This window comes from Antechinus flavipes, chromosome 4 (assembly GCF_016432865.1).
Source record: "Antechinus flavipes isolate AdamAnt ecotype Samford, QLD, Australia chromosome 4, AdamAnt_v2, whole genome shotgun sequence".
Taxonomy (NCBI): domain Eukaryota; kingdom Metazoa; phylum Chordata; class Mammalia; order Dasyuromorphia; family Dasyuridae; genus Antechinus; species Antechinus flavipes.
In genome coordinates, this window is record NC_067401.1 from 336,598,222 (window position 1) to 336,619,620 (window position 21,399).

At 35.8% G+C, this 21,399-nt stretch overlaps 1 protein-coding gene across 2 annotated transcripts in view; it reads left to right on the forward strand.

Moving 5' to 3' along the window:
- The window catches only part of SASH1 (SAM and SH3 domain containing 1), a 224,595-nt gene that overhangs the window by 176,150 nt on the left and 27,046 nt on the right, over window positions 1–21,399 (forward strand). The window contains exons 10-14 of one of the 2 annotated variants that reach the window (XM_051997918.1): window positions 5,361–6,202; window positions 11,988–12,062; window positions 13,837–13,980; window positions 18,681–18,816; window positions 20,707–20,876. In XM_051997918.1, coding sequence (XP_051853878.1) covers window positions 5,361–6,202; window positions 11,988–12,062; window positions 13,837–13,980; window positions 18,681–18,816; window positions 20,707–20,876 — 1,367 coding nt within the window. The remainder of the gene's footprint in view (window positions 1–5,360; window positions 6,203–11,987; window positions 12,063–13,836; window positions 13,981–18,680; window positions 18,817–20,706; window positions 20,877–21,399) is intronic. The other variant, XM_051997917.1, reaches the window with a different exon arrangement.

Consider the following 21,399-nt stretch of genomic DNA (forward strand, 5'->3'; position numbering starts at 1 on the left):
CACCTGATTTCAGAATCAAATATATGACAGCACAAGATGAGGTAATCCTGTAGTTAGAGAAACCTTGATTTGGTCTTGGGGCCTCTGGAGAAAAGCATAATATTAAGAGACATCTATCATGGAACTTGCTGCTCCACATCCCATAAGACCCTTAGTCCTAAGCTAAGTCCAAACTCATCCACCTTTATATGAATGACACTTCTTTTATCCCATTTCTGTCCTGAAGATTACAGCTGTGTCTCTTAACAGCTTTCTGTTAAGCTGGTGGCTTCTTCTCCCTAAAAAGAATTTTGCTTGCATCCATGAGCACCAATCATTCCTTCATTTCTTCATTTACTAAGCAACATTAAGTGCCTACTATAATGTCTGGCACTTAAATATACAAAAGGAAGGCCATCCCTGTCCTTAAAGAGTTTGCATTCCAGTCAAATCAACAAGAGCATATATTAAGTACTTAATGTGCCAGGCAGAATGCTAAGTCCTGAGAAAACAAATAGAAGCAAAAAAGACAGACAATCCTGCCCTCAAAAAGTTTACATTCTAATGGGGGAAGACAACTTATAAAAAGGAGCTAAAAAACTAAGTAAGGGTTAGGGGAAAGTGGGGAAAGGAATAGTGATGAAGTAGAGAATCGGAATAAGGAGAGGAGTAAAGGATAATTAGTCTTAAAATAGAGCTTCTTGGATGAACTCTGCATTGGAAAGAGAAAGCTGTAGAAGTGGAAGGAACTTCCAGGGCAAGAACACAGACAGTGAGTGATGAAACAATCCAGACACTTGGGAGTAAGTTGAGGGATACCACACAAATTTGCAGTTAGGGACCAGAAAAATTTTGACAGGGGGAAATCACAGAGGTTGAGTAGAATTATTTAGTGTGTTCAGTTGTCATACTATTTCCAGATAAGGTTGGTTTGATTACTGCTCCTAAAGCAAGAGTTAAGAGAAATTGTTTGGTGCTTCAAGGGTTAGGAGAAGAGGGATAAAAGGCATTTATATGTCCAACCAGATAGCAAAATGCTTGTTCTTGTCTGTCTGTCTGTCTGTCTCTCTCCCCCCCTTTCCTCCCTTTCTCTCCTTCCTTCCCTCTCTCTCCTTCCCTCCCTCCCCACTCCCTGGGAGGTTTAGGGCTAGCAAAAATAATGAGATAAGTAACTAAAATCATAACAAAGCCTTGAATTGTTTTTTTTTTTAATTATGATCTTCATACACTAAAATTTTAACCTAAGAATATGGCATAAAAGAAAATGTCACCACAGAATGCAACAAAAGAACTGTTTTATTAGGAGTTAAAGAAAAAAGGGATTAACAAGTGGGCACACATGTAGTCACAAATTCTTTCTTACTTGGAGCCCAGCTCCATTTACCATAGTCATTGTTTGAGCCAATGGGATTGGTTTTTGGCAACTTTGGTTTTCCGAAAACCTCAGGGTCCCTTTAACCGAGGGAGTATAAGCCTCAATTTTGTAGCTTTTTGGTGTAATGGGAGCCTTCTTCCCAGGGTTATTATCCAAATAGTTCCATGGAAATGGATCCCAGTGCAGCTTCCTGGCACGATGAGAACACCAAACTACAGAGTTTAAAATTAGGTTTCAGAATCTTCCAAAGACACTTTCCATTTGCTTGCTGGTTATCTGGTTGCTGAAACACAGAGTGTCCCTGAACCTCAGGACTCCAGCCTTATGTCACTATCACCTTTCAGAATAGTTCCTCATGAGACCTTTAGTGCTAAAACTGAATGGATTAGTTTCTTTGGGTAAATGGTGATCTCCAAAGATCCAGTCAGGATCTGGAGGGAAGTACTCACTAAGTATCTGGCACTGCAATAAACCCTTATTCAAAGACAAAAATATAGCAGTCCTTTCCCTTATTTTGGGAATGGCAGAGGGACAAAATGCATAATTATGATATATTATGAGTATACTCAAACACATTTATATTGTATACACAGAGTAAATACAAGTTTTTTAAAGGGGAGAACTCGGGATTGGAAGAATCAGGATAAGCCTTGTGTAGGAAATAGTATTAAAACTGAGTCTATGCAATTGGCAATGGGGACAATCTGTACAAAAAGGCAAGCGTTGTCTCTTGCTGGGAAGCAGCAGGTTTGCCAGTTAGGCTTAAACAAGAATGCTTGAATATACCTGTCATAACATAAGGTGGAATCTTAAAGTTCAGTGAAACTGTTTCAGCAACCAGGTAACCAGGAAAGCAGTGGAAAGTGTCTATTATCCTTTCTGGTTTGAAAGATTTTAATTTTAATTTTAAACTCTATAGATCGGTGTTCTCATTATGCCAGGAAGCTGCACTAGGGTTCATTTCCATGGAATTGTTTGGATAATAACCCTGGGAAAAGGGCTCCCATTACACAAAGAAGCTACAAAATTGAAGCTTGTACTCCCTTGGTTAAAGAGACCTATGGTTTGCAGAAAACCAAAATTGCCAAAAATCAATCCTATTGGCTCAAACAATTATTATAGTAAATGCAACTGGGTTCTAGATCAGGAAGAACTTGTCACTTCATGTGTGCATATTTGTTAATCTCTTTTTTCTTTAACTCATGATAAGATAGCTCTTTTGTTATATTCTTTGGCTAAAATTTTAGTTTATGAAAATTATAAAAAAATTTTTTAAACAATTAAAGGTTACTCATCTCTAGTGAAAGCTTCTCCCTTAACTCCCACGTCTAGTTTCTCATCAATGCCCTTGTCCCAGCTGTTACATTTAGTGCCACCCCTCTATTCCAAGAAGCTTTTTCCTTTTTTCCCCTCTTTAAAAATTCAGCTGGTGAAAAGCTGTGGTGTTAGAAAATTTCCTTCGCGTAATTAGAGGGACACAGCCAGGCTCGGTACACCCACAATTTGACCTACTTCTTTTCTTGCATCTGTTCATAAGACACATAGGATAGGATTCAAGTGAACCCACACCCCCATCCCCCCTGCCAGCAAGTCCAGAGCTTTCCACTGGGTTCTGAGGGGCCAGATACCTGGCACTGGTGAACACTTAGGGCAGGGACACAAACTGAAATCCTTGAAATCAAGCTGGATGTGTTTGCTTGCATGTCAGTGTTCTCCTGCCTTAATGACCTCACTGGTGCTGATGGGAACATTTGACCAAGATCATCGGGTATACTGGATGATGTGTGGGTGACTTGTCAACTACAAAGTGTTTATTAATTGCATTTGCAAAATGGTGCTTCCCACCAAAATGCCACCTACCCAAGGATTTAACTGCTCAGACTTAAGCACACTAAAAAAAAAAAAAAAGTGTCAGCCACCTGGCATTTATCAGCTACCCTACAGTAGCCAATGGGAATGAACATGGAATTGAGCAAAGAATGTTTTAAAAAGATTGGTCCTAAGTGTAGATTTCTGAAGACTGATCTTTCATACTGTTAGGTAGGAAAATTATCTTTAAATGCTAAACAATAAGTTGTTACCAGCTAGCCTTATAATTTATAAATGACAGTTTTTAAGTGAGTAATTTCTCATTTTTAGTTTTATTGAGAGGACCAGATTTAAAGTATTTAAAGGAGAAAAATATAACCAATTATTTTTTTTCGGGGATGGGGTGGAGAGAGGGTGAGTGGCTTGCCCAGGATCACACAGCTAGGAAGTGTTAAGTGTCTGAGGCCAGATTTGAACTCAGGTCCTCTGACTTCAGGGCTGGTACTCTATCCACTGCACCAACTAGCTCTGCCCCATGACCAAATCTTGATGACTGAACCAAGCTTTGGGTACATCCATGCAGTTGATCACATAGTAGGATAATCTTCTCCTCCTCCTCCTCCTCATGCCTGGATAATTTTTCAACATTGACCCTTGCAAAACCTTGTGTTCCAAATTTTCCCCTTCTTCCCCCTACCTGCTCCCCTAGATGGCAAGTAATCCAATATATGTTAAACATGTTAAAATATATGTTAAATCCAATATATGTATACATATTTATGTAAGTATCTACACAAGAAAAATCAGATTAAAAAGGGAAAAAAGTGAGAAAGAAAACAAAATGAAAGCAAACAACAACAAAAAGAGTGAAAGTGTTATGTTGTGATACATACTCTGTTCCCATGGTGCTCTCTGTGGGGTAGATGGCTCTCATCACCACAGGCTCATTGGAACTGGCTTCAGTCAAGGGATAATCTTTTTTTTTTCTTTTCTTTCCTTTCCTTTCCTTTCCTTTCTTTTCTTTCCTTTCTTTTCTTTTCTTTTCTTTTCTTTTCTTTTCTTTTTTTTCTTTTCTTTTCTTTTCTTTTCTTTTTTTTTTTTCTTTCTTGAAAAAAGTCATTTATTGACCTTTATCAATGAAAAATGTTAGGTCTCTATTTCAGAAGTGGCTAAATAAAAATGAAAAAAGCTATTTGATATTCTTTACTTTCAATGAATATTGGGGCATAGAGTGAAAGAGCAGCCAGGTGTTGAAGTGAAAGAGAGCGAATTTGGTTTATCTAGCCATTTAGCTAGCCATTTGCCTTATAGTTTGTACAAGAACCAAGAGTCAGGCAAAAAGAAAAAGCAATTATTAAGACCTTGTGCCAAGGACCAGGAATACAAGGAAAGGCAAACATAGTCTGGGCCCTAAAGGGACTTACTTTCTAATGGGAGATACAACATAAAAATAACAAAAATGGTAATGAAGGTATACCAGATATGGTATACTATAAATATACCAGAAGGCATATTTATAAGAAGTATATATAAATCCATGGCTCTTTCCAACAATGAGCTGATTCAGATCAGTTCCAATAATCTTGTGATGAAGAGAGACATGTACATCCAGAGAGAGGACTGTGGGAACTGAAGGTGGACCACAATGTAACATTTTTACTCTTTCTGTTGTTGTTTACTTGCATTTTGTTTTTTTTCCCAGTTTTTTTTCCTTCTTGATCCGATTTTTATTTGTGTGCAGCAAGATGACTGTATACATATGTATACATATATTGGATTTAACATATATTTCACTCATCTGTCTATTTATTTATTCATTCATTTATCTACTTAATCACTCACCTATTTATTTAGTATCATTATAAATATTATTTATTCATTCATTTATAATTACTCACCTATTTATTATTACTATTATTTATTTATTATTATCATAAATATTATTTATTTATTAAAACTTTTTATTTTTCAAAACACATGCATGCACAATTCTTCAATATTAGCCCTTTCAAAACCCATAATTTAACATATTTAACATATATTGGATTACATCTTATGGAAGGGAGGGGAAAGTTGGAACACAAGGTTTTGCAAGGGTCAGTGTTGAAAAATTACCCATGCATATGTTTTGTAAGTAAAAAGCTATAATTAAAAAAAGAAGAAGTATATAAACCATGCATGCTGCTTTGTTCCCCAGCTCCAGGTGTAGAGGATCATCCAATTGCCAGCTCCCCAATCCTGGATGAAAGATCAGCTCTCTACTCCGGAGTTCACAAGAAGCCATTCTACTTTGATGGCTCCATTGAGAAACCAGCAGAGGATGATTCGGATTCCTTCACCACTTCTCCTTCATCCAGCAGCCTGGACACTTGGGGCGCTGGTCGGAAACTGGTTAAAACCTTTAGTAAAGGAGATGGCCGTGGCCTGATAAAGCCCCCTAAAAAGATGGGGACATTTTTCTCCTATCCGGAGGAAGAGAAGACCCAGAAGGTCTGCCGCTCTCTCACTGAAGGGGAGATGAAGAAAAGTCTCGGCTCCTTAAGCCATGGGGTAAGTACCGAAAGCGTTTGCTTTTATGACAACAGTCGACATAAGCATCACCTTCTGGTGTCCCTAGAGGAGGTCCAAAGTGTCAGGAAGCAAATCCGGTTGAAGAAAATGGATACTAATTATTCCTGTTCCCGAGCTTTTCTCTACCAGCGCCCCTCTAGAAAGGGCCTAAGTGCTACCACTTGCGACCTACAACTGCTCCGGCAGAAACCCAAAGGGGGAGGCGGCTGCGGCTTCCCCAGTAGAAGGCTGCGAGGGCGCACCTCAGTCAGCGAGTTCAATATCACCTATGTGGTGGAGCGGAGCCTGTATAGCCACCTCAACCTGACCCACCTGGTGCGGCCTGTCACGGACAGGACCCTCAGTAAGGCCGACAAGCAGGACCTGAGGCGGTGCTTGCTGGAGGAGGAGGAAGAGGCGCACAGGAAGTGGGCCGCCACGGTGGACCGCTGTACTAAACGGGTTCTTTTGAGAATCCACCAGAAGTCTGTGAGTCAAAGGAGCTGGTCATTACGATGGCCTTGTAATGCCTGTGAGGTTGCAGTGAAGTGCCCTGGAATCTCATCTCTCCATTTTCTCTTCCTTTCTTCTCTCTTTCATCCCTTCACACCTATGTCAATTCTACCATCCCTTCAGAACAGCCACCTTCCCTTTCATTTAGTAACGATCTCCTTCTTTTGGTTTTTATGTCATCCCCTTGAAGTTATCAGGTTTTTTAATTAAAGCTAAACAAGACAGGGATTGGGGAGGACATTCTGGTCCCCACAGTCGTCATTTCCACTTCTGATTCTTTCTGGGTAGCTGTTGTTACTTTGAAACTTGATGTCCTTAGATCTTATTATAGAACTATTTCAAAAAAAAAAGGTGCATCCCTCCTCAAAATTTGAGTTTTATTAAATTTTTTAAATGCTTGAGTCTTTAGTAAATCAGAGGAAATAAACACTAGAAAGACTAATTTTAAAAAGAACATTGTAAAGTATGAATATTTTAGGGAATAGAAAAAAATATTTTTTTCAGGCAATTGGGGTTAAGAGGGTCACACAGCTAGGAAATGTTAAGTGTCTGAGGACAGATTTGAACTCAAGTCCTTCTGATTTTAGGACAGGTGCTCTATCCACTGTGCCACCTGAGCTATCCCAGGAAAAAGAAATCTTAAATATAAAAGTAAATTTAAAATGGTTAGGCCCTGTTTAGTCTACCTGGATTATTTAAAGGTTCTCATAAAAGAAAAATAAATTTGGTTAGAAAAATCTCTGTTCTCATATAGGCTTTAAAATCTTCAGAGGATGAGGGGGAAAAATTAATTTGAAGATACTAGATGATGTCACTGGATTTAGCATTCTCCAGTAACTCTATGTAGAGATCATTTAGGCCAAACTCTTAAAGTAATGATTTGTGCAAGATAGCAAAGCTAAGAATCTACAATTTTAACCCTACTCACCTGCCTTCTTTTCCATTACACCCCAGTAGTTTATTTCAGAGTAATTCACAACTAAGTTTATGTGCATATATGATTTCTTTCTTATAGAGCTCTCCCATATAGGAAACTCTACTAATAGTCGAAAGACTTAGAATCTTAGTGTTTGGGACAATTGAGAAGCCAAATTACTTGATTAGGATCAAATAGCCAGGATGTGTCAAAATTGATATAAAATTGACTCAGATACTATCTCTCTCCTTACTGTAGTAAAGATCGAGAGACCTTTACATTTATTTTAGCATTCCTGTCCTGGCTGTCCTATGACAATTGACTTGGAACTCTGAGCTTCAGTTTCTTCATACAATCCTCACTTTGAAATTGGAAATTTAGATCTCTAAAAGCCCCCAAAGTTTGAAGATTCTTTGACTTTCTACACTGTTCATTTACTCATATACCCGGGTTATATGGTCCCCCCCCCCCCCCCCCATTACCCAGTCCTTTATAACTTCCTTCAAATCCCAGCTGAAGTCCTTTCCCTTTATTCATTATTTCCAATCCATCCCAAACAACAGTTTGTTAGTATATAGAATGTAAGATTCTCAAAAGAGCAGGATTTGTCTTTTGCCTTCCTTTGTACCCCATAACTAACTTAACATAGTACCTGGCACCTAGAAAACACTTTTAAAAGAAATGTTTATTGAATGAATGATAAAACATTATGCTCACCCTGGAAATACTCATAGAAAATGAAAACTGTCCCTTCTTTCAAGCAGCTGACATTCTAATAGGGGGAGGTAAAATAAATAAATAGCTTGAACAGTCACAGTTGGATATATTTTTCTTTCTTTTCACTATACCACCATTCCTTGAAGATTTCCTGTCAACTGTTTTTAAAGTGGGAAAAAAATGATCCACATATAATCTGGTTCTTCTTCATTAACCAGGTAATCACCGTGTAGTGTAACAGATCATTTAATAATGAAAACTAGCACCCAGAATAAATAGTTTGGAATCATAGTGGCCCTGTTCTGTTATGATAAATGGATATTTTTCCTCAGGAAACTCTCCCTGGTTATTAATATCAGTTCATTGATTCAGTCTTCCCTCAGACTGAAATGGACATCATGGAGAGTAGCCTGCAGTGGAAGGAGCACTGAGTCTGAAATCTGGGGACTTGGGTGTAAATCCTTTTTCTATTGATTAATACCACTTTGACCTTGGCAGGCCACTTAACTTCTTGGGGCCTCGGTTTCTTCATTTGTGAAATGAAGAGGGTTGGGCTGGGTGGTCTCAAAGATTCTTTCCAATTCTAGATCTGTGATCATTTTTGAAAGCATTTTTTTAATGGAAGAATTTTTCATAGAGTTGATATTATGAATTGTTTTTACTTTATGTGCCAACAGTACCAATATGAGGCTAACTAATTATAGCTTAAATAATTATAGACACCTTAATACAGGAGTTGTGTGGGATAGTTCTGGGTAGATTAGTAATGGTAGTAAGGGAGAAGGACATTTTGTACTTCTATCCTTCTTCCCCCCACCCTCACCCCATTTACACAAAAGGATACCTCTGTGTTGTTTGAAGACATGTAAGTGGGCCCCTCTTTTTTTTCTCTAAAGAAAAGGTAGAGTTTCATATTCTTTGCACTTCTTTTAAGGCGTTCATGACATTCACCATTTCATATACTTCCTCCTTTCTTGCCCCAAAATACTACCGCTTTCTATGATTTTTCAACCTTGAATTTCTTATCTTTTCCAAATGTCAGATTTGCTTATTGCAACCTCAGGGCAATAACAATGCCTGTGTTTTCAGTGGAAATGGTCACCTGTCTTGCTTTTAATTTAGTCATTTAATTTTTGATTTTGATGGTACAAACTTGCATGAAACTTGAGAATCTTGTCAAGTTGGTTTTTTTGTTTTTGTTTTTGTTTTTTTGTTTTCCCTGTGGTGACTGGGTTTTTTTGCACATAATATAGAACATTTCAACTGCATGACCATTCCATGGAAAAACCCTATTTACCCATAGGTTTAAACATTTTCCAAATTATAAAGAAAAGAGACTTGTGTTAGAAATTGTAAATAAGGGTGTTATTTATTCATAAGGTCCAAGTATGATATTGTTAGATTTTATATTCTTTTTTTAAGAAAAGATTCACCACTTTCTCTATTTTCTCTATTAAGCAAAGACTGTTCTTAAAAACTTGATATTCTATAGATCATATATGAGATTTTGTCAAAGATAATTTTACTAAGGGCAGCTAGGTGGTGCAGTGGACAGTACACCAGCCCTGAAGTCAGAAGGACCTGAATTCAAATCTATTCTCAAACACTTAACGCTTCCTAGCTGTGTGACCCTGGGCAAGTCACTTAACCCTAATTGCCTCAGCCAAAAAAAAAAAAAAAAAGAAAAAAAAAGATAATTTTACTTTCATACTTTAGGCTGATACATTTCTGTTGAGAAAGGATGGTTTTTGTTTGTTTGTTTTGTTTTTTAGCTCATTACTACATTAAGAAAAGGAGAAATAAGATCCTATTTTATAGTTGAGAATCACCCATATCATCTAACTTGTGGTTTGAATGTTAGGCCTAAAATTTTTTCTTTTCTTTTTTTTTTTTTTAATTAACTTTCTGTATCTGCCCAAATATCTATTTGGACAGTGTTAGCATCTGCTTTGGTAGTCACTGAAAGATGGCAAAAGAAAAAAGGAACATTATAATTCATATACTAAATGGGCCCATAAAAATTTAAATAAATCTTTGATTTATTGCAATCATCATTTTAATCCAGATTCTTTGGAAATTATTTCATTTACATTAGCAATAACATACTGAATCGTGGTGTCTGCAGTAGCTCATTTTGGCTTAAGGCAGGATTGCAAAGCCATAAACTGAAGAGGAATCTGTAAGCCATCTTGAATCTAGGGAGCCTTAAGTCAAAGGAAAGGTCACCAGAACTCAACTAAATGTCTTTTTTATCATTAGGAAAAATTTTTTGACAACATAAATAGGAAGAGAAGAATTAATATTAAAGATTAGCCTTATTGGATTCAGTCATACAATTAAGTAACTTTATAATCACTTTATAACATAGCTATATCCCAGCTAAGTTAGCTCTAAAGTTCATTCTATTTCCACAATCACTCGATATGAAATTGGAAAAATTGGAGGAAAGGGGGCACATAAATTGCTACGTTGGCCAAGTTTAATTTTTTTTTTTTTATGAGGCAAGGGAAAAAAGTGATGGCAATAATAATTGTATTATTAACCCCGAGAGTATTTAATATATTAACTGATCTATATTAGAATATATCAGTTTAAAGTGTAAAAGCAAAATTATCCTTGACGAAATCTCAAAATACCAGTCATTACAGCTGTTTTGTAACTTTGGCATTTTCGTTCTGCCACATTCTTCGCATCTTACACTTCCTAAAGCCACAAGAATTTGTCATATTTTGTAGAAGTTCAATAACACCAGCCATGACTAAGAATCCCAAAACTTATTTCCCTACATTAGGTTATTTTCACTGTTGAATAAAGATAGGATTCCTTTTCACTATTTGCCAGAGGATGTGACAGTGTTCTCAGTATAATCAGCCTGAAGGCTTCAGATCCTCAAAACAAATTAATGACCAGTTCAATAAATTTTTAACTTTTGTAATTAATTTTAGCTTACTTACAATGAGGTATATTGATTATGTATTTCTGCAACTACTTTTTTTCTTTTGAATGCTACTATTGCCATAACTATTAGGAAAATTCTCTGAAAAAGTTTTTGGATTTTGATTCTAAGCCATTATCAATTTTGCCCATACTTAAGGATATTATATTCTTTCATTTTCTTGACCAGTTAGGTATCTTTTCTTAGAAAAAGAGCATGTGATACAAACCAATCTCAGGAAATATAAAATCACTTCCCTATAACCAGTTAACTGAAGTATCTTTCCTGAAGAGACAGTCTAAAAGTTTCCTCTTTTGCTCAATTAGAACAGCTCAATTTGCTGTTTTTGCTCAGTTTTGCTCAATTTGAACAGGAGAGGTTGGACAAGATGATCTCACAGGTCACTTCCAGCTCCAACATTCTGTGGTTTTAATTCTACCTCTTTGCTTTGGGGAGAAAAGCAATGTTATAACTAATTAAATTATAGTTACTATCTTATGACTTTGGACAATTTATTTAACTTCCCTAGGGGGTTGAAGTAGGTTTCAAGAGGGTCCCTTCCAGCAATATCTGTAATCCCATGATCTTTATGTTACTAGAGCTTTTGGCTGGGACATATATAACAATGAGCAAGTTTTCATGCTTTCCAAACTGGACCACTATAAATATCATCAAATTTTCCCTCCCCTTTGGTGTTTATGTCTCTAAAAAAATAGAAATGTAAATTGAGGAAGATTAGAGTTTATGGTCTCTTAGAGTAACCCCCATAGCTCCCCTACCAAAGGTTCTGGATCCCCTTGTAAATATTCATAACTTTTCCATTAATGCTTTTGGCCAATCTGAGAGAGTAGTTCTGAGTTAGATGTTGAAATTTGGTTACCCAGAGACGAGAACTCTTACTACATGGAATAATTAGAGATTTTCTTCAAGCCAGATGATTTAGAATATTAAAAAGATCCTGAACTTTAGAAACTGGGTCTGGGCAAGGTTTACTGGCCTGTGAAAAGGGCAAGATGAACTAGGTTTTTTCACCACATGAATCATAAGATTTCTCATCATTCTTCATTTCAGCTACCATTCCGTAAAGCCATTTGTGATCCAGTAATGTTCTGCAAATGGGAAATGTATTTACTGTGGGGGTTTTCTGCCTTTTGCTTGTGTTTAATCTGTACCCTATCCTATCCTTTCCACAGAGGACCTGCAGTTTCGGAGGATTTGACTTGACAAATCGTTCTCTGCACATTGGGAATAATAATTCAGATCCAATGGTAAGTGCAAGGCAGGAGAAAACAAATGGTTTGGTTTCAAGTGATGTAGCTGGAGAGAAAGTTTCAGATTTAAAATCTCTAAAAATTTATACTGTATTTTTTTTCCCTTTGCAGGGAGCCTAAATCTTTTTTTGAAAGAGGGCTCTATATCAACAATCTTAATGCTTCCCACTGCACCATAGAAAATAAGTAATGATCCTCTTTGGCTTCCGTCCATCTTTCTTTCTGCTAACTTAGAGGACAACAGATCTTTGATGCCTTTATTACCATGTTCTTTTGTTGTTATTGTTACTGTTATTTTTGTTCTTCTTGTTGTTAAAGTAAGAAATACTAGAAATATTTTGCTCCTTTAGATTTAGCCATTTTTGGATGCACAGAATTCTTTACAACCAGTTTTTGAAGTACCTGGAATGGAGATGAGCAGACACTAGATCATAGAGAAGAAGATAATTAACCTAGACTCCTAGAGCAAGAATGGTCACCACTCTAGAGCAGCAGAAACCAAGATCTATTTGGAATTGCTGTCTCTAGCAGAAGGCTAGAAGTCTAGGTTCATTGTTTTCCCCAATTTATCATGACCATTTTCCAGAAGCATTTCTAAAATCTCACAAGGGCAGAGAAGCTATCTCTTGCCTATGAGCTATATATCCACTAAATCATCTCTGTTATAAGACAAAAGCATGTAATCCATAAGAGTTATTGACTCTAAGTCATTTTGGCATGAAAGACCCTGCAATGGATCCAGCCTCACTGAGACCAAACCAAGCTAGACTTTCTAAAGGCCATTGTAGGGACATCTCTGACACCTTCGGTATGTTGATATTTTCTGGGAACATTGGAGAGAACAAAGTTATGAGATGAGGATTTATAGAAATGTTCTCCCTGAATTATATTTTCTTTCAGTTTTTAAATAAGACCATTTTATAAGTGGGGTTTTTGTTATTCCTAAGAATTTTGATATGAAAATGCTTTCTACTTATTCTTGAAATGAAGTCAATTTTTTTTTTTTTTTTAAATTAAGGAGCATTTATTTTCTCCCAATCTTCCACCACATCCCTCCCATTTCAAAAGAATAAGGAAAAAAAACCTACCTTGCAGAGTGGATATGCTTTCTCTTTCTACTAGGATAAGTCAACTAAAATGTCTATAAAAGAAATTTTTATATTTATGGGGGATAAAAGCTACCTTTTTGATTAAAAATACTATCCCCAAGTAAGTAGTCATCAATATTTAATAGATAGGATTTTTTAAAAGCGGCTTTATTAAAGTGAATTAAGAAAAAGCTGATGATATTAGTAATAAAAATAATTTTGTTTAGTTTCTTCAGCTTCATCCTATTCTTCATGACTCCATTTGGAGTTTTTTTAATTGGTTTTTTTGTTTGTTTGTTTTTTGGCAAAGATATTGAAGTGATGTGCTATTTTCTTCTCCAGGCTATTTTACAAAGGAGTAAAACAGGGTTAAATGACTTGCCCACAGTCATAGAATTAGTAAGTGTTTGACTCCAGATTTGAGCTCAGAAAGATGAGTCCTGATTCCAGACCTGACATTCTATCTATTGAACCACCTACCTGCCCCCCAAAATAATAATGACTAGCATTTATATAGTACCTACTATGTTCTAATTTCCTTACTAATATTATTTTCATTGGATTCTCAAAACAACGGAAGGGGTACTCTAGTATTATTCTAATAGAATGGATAGAGAGAATTGATGTTTCTCTTTTAATTTTATGAGATTAATTTTATTTCTACTATTTTTTTTTTTTTGCAGGGTAAAGAGGGGGACTTTGTGTATAAAGAAGTAATCAAGTCACCTACTGCCTCCCGCATTTCTCTTGGAAAAAAGGTGAAATCAGTGAAAGAGACAATGAGGAAAAGAATGTCTAAGAAATACAGCAGTTCTGTTTCTGAACAGGTATGTAACTGAATGCATACCAGCATCCATGGCAACATGACAAAAAGTAGAATTCTCAAAGCATGATCTTTTATAGAATAGAGCTTTATGTTTTCTTCAGTACCAAGCAGTTTCACAATATTGAACTGTATTCTTCATAATATCTCTCACTGCAAAGTAGGTATCTGGTATTGAATATAGGCACAAATGGCCGGGAGAAATACTAGTTCTAAGGAAGACATAAACTGAGTTCAGATCCCTTATCTTTTTATTTGACTTTGGACAAATTACTTGTTTTTTTATATGGAAAATGAAGGAATTAGATTAGGGTACCTCTGATATTATCATTCATTTCATTTCTAAAATCCTATGGATTTGATTTTTAGGAGTCAACAAAATAAAATCTTAAAAATAAAGTCTATTGCTTTTTTTCTGTTCTTGTATTCTGGACATGTAGAATGGATTTAGTTGCTCTAGAAATACACAATAAGATAGGGGACCAAAGCTTACTAGGACTTAAATGTAATAGTGTTTTTTTCAAATTGACCTAACACATAAACCATTAAGGGAACATAGAATTGATTTTCTTTTCTTTCTCCTATGATTCCATCCCTTAGGAGCATGACCAATTTTAGGTCTTAATTGCAGTGGAAGAGAGATTAATGACTAAGTAAATAAATGCTTTCTTAAAATCTGGGCTTTGGGATAATTCTGACCATCTTTTTCCCAAGAAGGCCATTTTTGGCAGTATTCACTTATTTCTGTTGGGTGGATTGTCAGACTATCTTACACGTTGTATGTATGTGCATGTGGACACTCACTTTTAAAATAATCAGTTTTTCCACTTGAAATATCTAAGCAATCACTCTCAAAATGCCAAATAAAACAGCTGGGAAAACAAAGTTTTGGTCGGATAGATATCGCCCTCTTGTGGACTATTAGGGAAAAAAGATTAATTGTAATTATACTTCTGTAATAATCCACATGAATTTAGCTTAGTGAGCTTGATGCCCTGGAAACTCAGTCAATACACATTTATTAAGCACCTACTATATCCCACCTAAGGGCAAAAGTCCCTCCTCTACAGAAATTCACAACTTAATGGGGAATACTACATGCAAGTAACTATGTACATACAAGCTGTCTACAGAATAAATTGGTTGGGAGGAGAATCACAAGGGAAGGCCCTAGACTAAAGGGCAATTTTAGAGAGGCGTCATATAGAAGTTGGGATCCTAGCTAGATGCTGAAGAAAGCCAGGGATGCTAGGACAGAAATGAGGAGGAAGCACATTCTAGCAATGAAAAAGCTTGAGTTTGAAGATGGACTGTCTTGTTTGAGGAACAGAGAGGAGACCTTGGTCCCTAGACAAAAATGTAGTTCAGGGTAGGGGGTGTGAAGTGTAAAAAGACTGTGAGATAAAGGCAGGTTTTGGAGAGTTTCAAATGCTAAAGACAATTTTGTATTCAATCTCAAAGGTAATGGAGAACTGCTAGAGTTTATTGGTGGGGAAGGGGTGACGTCAGATTTGTGTATTAGGAAGGTCATTGGTAACTGAATGGAAGATGGACAAAAACAGGGAGATACTTGTGGCCAAAAAACCAACCAGAAGGCTAATCCAAAGGTCCAGAGGTGAGATAATGAGAGCCTATGCCATGGTGATGGCAATTGTTATGACAACTCTTAGGGGGTTAAATGAATAGTCTTTGAGATCCAGCTCTAAATCTATGTTGATATGATCTGCAGCATCTTGCAGTTCAAACACAACTTCAGAAACATTATTAGTACTGGTGTAGAATGATCTCAGGATAAGTTTATTATTATTCTAGTCTGTGGTCTTCACCAGTGGGAGAAGAAAATTCTTTTGCTTTGTCCTGCTTTTATTGTTTTTATATACTTGGTTCTATTGGCTTGAGGTATGATACCTATTCTATCCTTCTGTCTAGCTATGAAACATTTGCTATGTGTTCTATAACACATAGATGGGCTGCTGTTATGTCCACAGAAATAGAGCTTTCAGTTTGAAGTCACTTCATTAATGGATGATGTTTCTCATTTAACTGTAATAGCCTAATAGTTCTTATAAAATAAATGTCCTGTGTTTATGAATATCTGAATATGAATAAAGACACAGAATGTTAACATTAAATGTATAACTATAAAGTATGGATATGAAAATAAAATATAAAATTATGGGATATATAATTTTAAGGTCACTTTTGATAATTTACTCTATAATCTGATTACTATATAGTTGCACTACTTAGTAGTTGTTTTAAGCCTTAAGTTTGCTCTGTTGTTTAAAAACTTGTGGTGATTGTCTCTCCTGACACTTGTGAGAAGTAGGGTTTAGTATTTTGGATTAGTAGGGATATGCTATTTGATTACTTGATAAAAAATACGAATGTGCATGTACAACATTGTATTATACATTTTCAATTTAGTCGTACATATATATTTTTTCCATTGTGATACATTTCATACTCATTAAAGTCCAGACCACTTAACCTATCATTTAGCATCTTACCCAATCTGACTCCATCAGCCTTATTTCATACTCTTCCAGTCTCTACACTCTAGCTGAATTAAACTGTCTCCCGTTCATGAGTAGAAGGTGATATTTCCCACCTCTATGTTTTTGTTCTATTACTTATGCCTTGAGTTTTCTATATACCATCTCCTCCAAGAAGCCTTTATTTGATCCTCCTAAATAAAAAATAATCCTGCCTCCCCTTCTCCTTAGAAAAAACCCTCTCATCGCACTTGGTGCTTTTTATATATTTAATCATGGGGCTTTTTATTTGTTTTATCATGATTTGAGTCTTAATCTTCCCTACTTGGTCCTTGAGTGCAGGGATATATCTCAGTATACCACTTATTATTTGTTTTCCAGTGTGCCTTACTGTCCAAAACAGCATACTTTATTGATGTTTGATGAATGCATACTATATAGGGAATTTAACATAGGGATCATTTTTCCTCATACCTTAAGAAGAATGATTTTTTTTTTTCAGGCTTCAAAAGTTGGGACTTCAGAGACCTTCTCATATTGCATTTGTTTTATTAATACTTGCCTCTTTGTGTTTTCTAGACATATGAATTTATATTAAATCAAAAGGTCCTATTACTGTTGACCTTAAGTGTCTGTATGGTCTGTGGAATCTCATACTTTGTAGATATTTTTTGATGAATCTGCATCATGTAAATAATAGGTTTCAATTCTGATGGTTTTATGTTCACATACCCACAGTCAGATTGTGCCAAATCTTTTGTCATTTCTGCATTAAAAAAAGTTTTACAGTTTATTTAAAAGTTTTGCATTGACTATTTCTACACCATTATTTTTCAGAATAAGTTGCTGGACACTGTATAGCAGCACATGACTCTAAGGGAGAATGGATTATATCTTTTCCTCATAGGATGAAATTGACTGATAGCATTCTAATATAGACAAGATTATACAAACCGGCTGTAAAGTTAGAAAGAATGAAAATAGGAAAAATAGAGGCAAAAATCAAACCATGCTGTTGTTTATGGGAAAAAAAGTAATTGACTGAAAAAATAATGCTGTGTACATGAGCTTTTAGCCAGTTTAGGCATATCTCCCTAAGTGAAAATACAAGAATCCAACGAGTTAGGTTTTTCCCCACCTAGCATAACATTTTGTTTCAGATAAACTATTGTGCTTCTTGCTAAGATATCATAATTATCTATGATGATATGTTCAGACCTGTATTATTATTGTGTGGGCTCTACTTGGACCATTTTTGAAAGTTATACCTTCTACTGAGACTATCTGAAGTGTTAGACACCTGCTTAAGCTTTTAGCTAAGCATTTTGAGAAAACATTCATTTATCTCACTTGCAATTCTTGAGGAAAATCTAAAGTTGTCTATGAAATACTAATATGGCAGCATGAAAAATAATTGTATGAACATGACTAATGTGTCAACATATTTAATGACAATTGTATAGGTATATCGTATTTTGGATTGTTTGCTGTCTTGGAGAATGGGGAGGGAAAGGAATAAGAGGGAAAAATTCAGAACGCAAAAACTTACAGAGATGAATGTTGAAAACAATTTTTCATGTAATTTGAAAAAAATAAGGTGACTAATAAAATAAAAACAGTTGCATGGACTACTGCTGAATAAACAATATGTACAATCAGCCTTAACAAGTGCTTTTATTAAGTGCCAGTTGCTGTGCTAAGATTTGGAGATAACATAGAAAGGCAAAAACAATCCCTCTCAGAGGGAGAGGAAAAGTAAGGAAAGCCGGGAGAATTTGGAACTGAATTTTTTTTTTTAATGATTTTGCATATAATTGGAGAAAATGAAATGTGAAATTTTCTTAAGTCCTTGTCTTTTGAGATTTGCCTTAGAAGCAATAGTAATAACATTTGGCATTTATATAATGCTTCCTTGTGCTAAGTGATTTACAAATATTATTTTATTTGGTACTTGCAACAGTTCTGTGAGGCAACTGTCCACTTTACAGTTGAGGAAACAAGCCTGAAAACAGCTAAGTATATAAACGATCTATATTGGGTTAATGTCAATGTCATGTCAAGAGAGTACAAGGAAAGCCTCCTGAATAACCTAGTATTTGATATGGATCATAGAATCAGATATGGAATAGTAAGAAAATCTTGAACTTAGTTACAGAGCAGAGAAGGGTGACTTTTTACCAACACAGTAAAAATATGCAATTATTTTCAGGACTCCAGCCCTGATGGAATACCGGGGTCTCCCCAGTCACCTCAGCCTGATAAAGAGTCTCTGGATAAACCTAAACTGAAAGCTGGCGGGTCTGTGGAGAGTCTGAGAAGTTCTCTCAGTGGTCAGAGCTCAATGAGTAAGTTGAATATGTAACTTGGATGTTTGTCTTTGTGTGTGATGGCCAAGTGCCTCAAGACAAGATTCCAGTAGAATTGTTCACAGAGATACATGCAGCTACAAAAAAACAATAATTCAAGAATTGTCAATGTCAATAGATTTCATACTGTGAAGACTTATAACAGCTGAAAGTTTGGTAATTCTGCTATCGAGAGCCCCAGTCCCTTATAGCAGTTTTTATATCAGTCATGGGAAAATAACTTTATTTCATTGGAAAAGAATATTTTCAACCATTGGTAAAATTATGAAAAGGATTGAATTGGTCATCAGTATTCCTCAACCCTCTTCAATCAAGCACTTTCCTTAGGGCTTATGTAGAAAGCAGCTTAGAATAGTGGAAAGAGAGTAGGATTTGGGATCAAAAGACCTGAATTCAAATTTAATCTCTGTTTATGTGATCTTGGACTAGTATTTATTGGTAAAATTAATAGGCTTAATGATCTCTAAGGTCCTTTTCAGTTCTAAATTAATGATCATGTGATCCTATAATCCTTCTTAGTCTAAGTGACTCATTTTGCTTCCTAAATTCAGTGGGAATTTTTATCTGGAATGTGTCTTTTGCCCCACTAAGGTCCGTGAGAAATGCATTGAATAGTGGACTAAAGATCAGGAAGACTCAAGTTTGATCACCACCTCAGTCATTTACTAATTGTGTGTCCTGGGCAAGTCACTTAAATTCTGTCAGTGTCAGTTTCTTCATTTGTAAAAGCAAAATGATAATAAAACTTGCTTTCTAGGGCTTTGGGGAGAATCGAGTTATAATATATGTAAAATGCTTTTCAAAAACGTTAAAGTGCTATGTAAATGCAATTTATTCTCATTAGTAGAAAGAAAGTTTTCTGTTCTGTATCTCACTCCCTAGATCTTCCATGGGTGATAACTAAATAATCTGATCCAGGAATGTGACTTAATGTACTAATGAGAGAGAGAGATAAAGGAAATAATTGCCATCTTGCTATGGAGGATAGTCTCCTCCCTCTTTTACCCCTAGAATAACCAGAAGTGGGGACAGCATTAAATAGGTCAGCAAGAGAGAAATGTTTTGTGCAGTTAGTGCTTCGGTGTTTCCTCAAAGCATACTAAAGTGATAGTATCTTGTATTTCCTAAGACAAGTCCTAGGTAAAGGAAATGATATTTAGGCTTTCTTGGAACCACTCTTCTGTGGTTTTTATTAATGACAGATTTCTAATGACTAATCCAATGTTAATTTAAATACTCATTCTCTGTACCTATGATGGAGAACCAAATATAATACATGTGATTCTATTATATATATATTAACTTATATAACTTTTTTACTGACTTGAAATGAGAGGAGTTACAGAAGGGAAGTGATAATCACAAGATTTTTGTTGTTTTGAGTTTCAATAGATGTGCTTATAGAGCATTAGATGACATTCTTTTAAGAGTCTCAATTTATCAAAGTAATAAAAAACATTGTAATTACTGTTTAACATTTCCAGCATTAGAAAGTCTTAAATTTGGACAATGGAAAACTGTGTAAGAATTGTACTATTTTCTCTTTCATCATCTCTTTCCCCTAATGGTCAATATAGGACTGTTCCTTAACCTAAAACACACACACATACACACACACACACACACACACACACACACACACACAATATGTAGACACCATGCTACAGGAGAAAGGACACTTATTTTGGAATTAGAGGACCGAGTCTTAAATTCAGACACTAGAGATCACTATCTGCATGCCTGGGACAAGTGAATTCATCTTTTGGGGCTCACAAAGGGTCTAAGAACTTAGTAGATAAGGAATTGGATTTTTCCAGGTCTAGATCTGAAATTTTACTCAAACATATTCTTGTTGTCTTTCCCACCAAGGTGGTCAGACGGTGAGCACAACTGATTCCTCAACCAGTAACAGGGAGAGTGTCAAATCTGAAGATGGTGATGATGAAGAGCCTCCCTATCGAGGGCCTTTCTGTGGGCGAGCAAGGGTCCACACCGACTTCACACCTAGTCCTTATGATACAGATTCCCTCAAGCTCAAGGTAGATCCTGCCATTTAGTTCATATAACATGCATTTTGTTGGCTTACTTTTGCAAATGTTTAGGATTCTTCCGTTCCCTGCTTTATGCATGCCTAAAATCTTGCAAAATTGGTCTCTCTTTCCCAAGAAATGGGACATAATCTAGCTAGATTTAAGAGGCTGGGAGTTATTGTATTCACTGTGCTTTTGCCACCTGTGCTGATTTGGGTTTCTCTCTAGAACAGAAGTTCTTAACTATGGATCTGTTAACTAGTTTGATAGATAACAAGTTTGATAGATAGATAGACTATTACAATATAATTAATTTTCTTTGTAATCCATTGTGTTTTTATGCATTTAAAAACATTCTGAGAATGGGTTTACTTTACCAGACTTCAGAGGTTGTGCATGATAGAAGAAAGCTTAAGAACTCTCATTTTATACTTTTCCTTTTTCTATCTTGAGGCTCTGTTCTGTATATGTAAGACCTAGTTGCAAATTTAGTTTTTACAGCAATAGTTTAATTCATTATATGGTCAAGGAG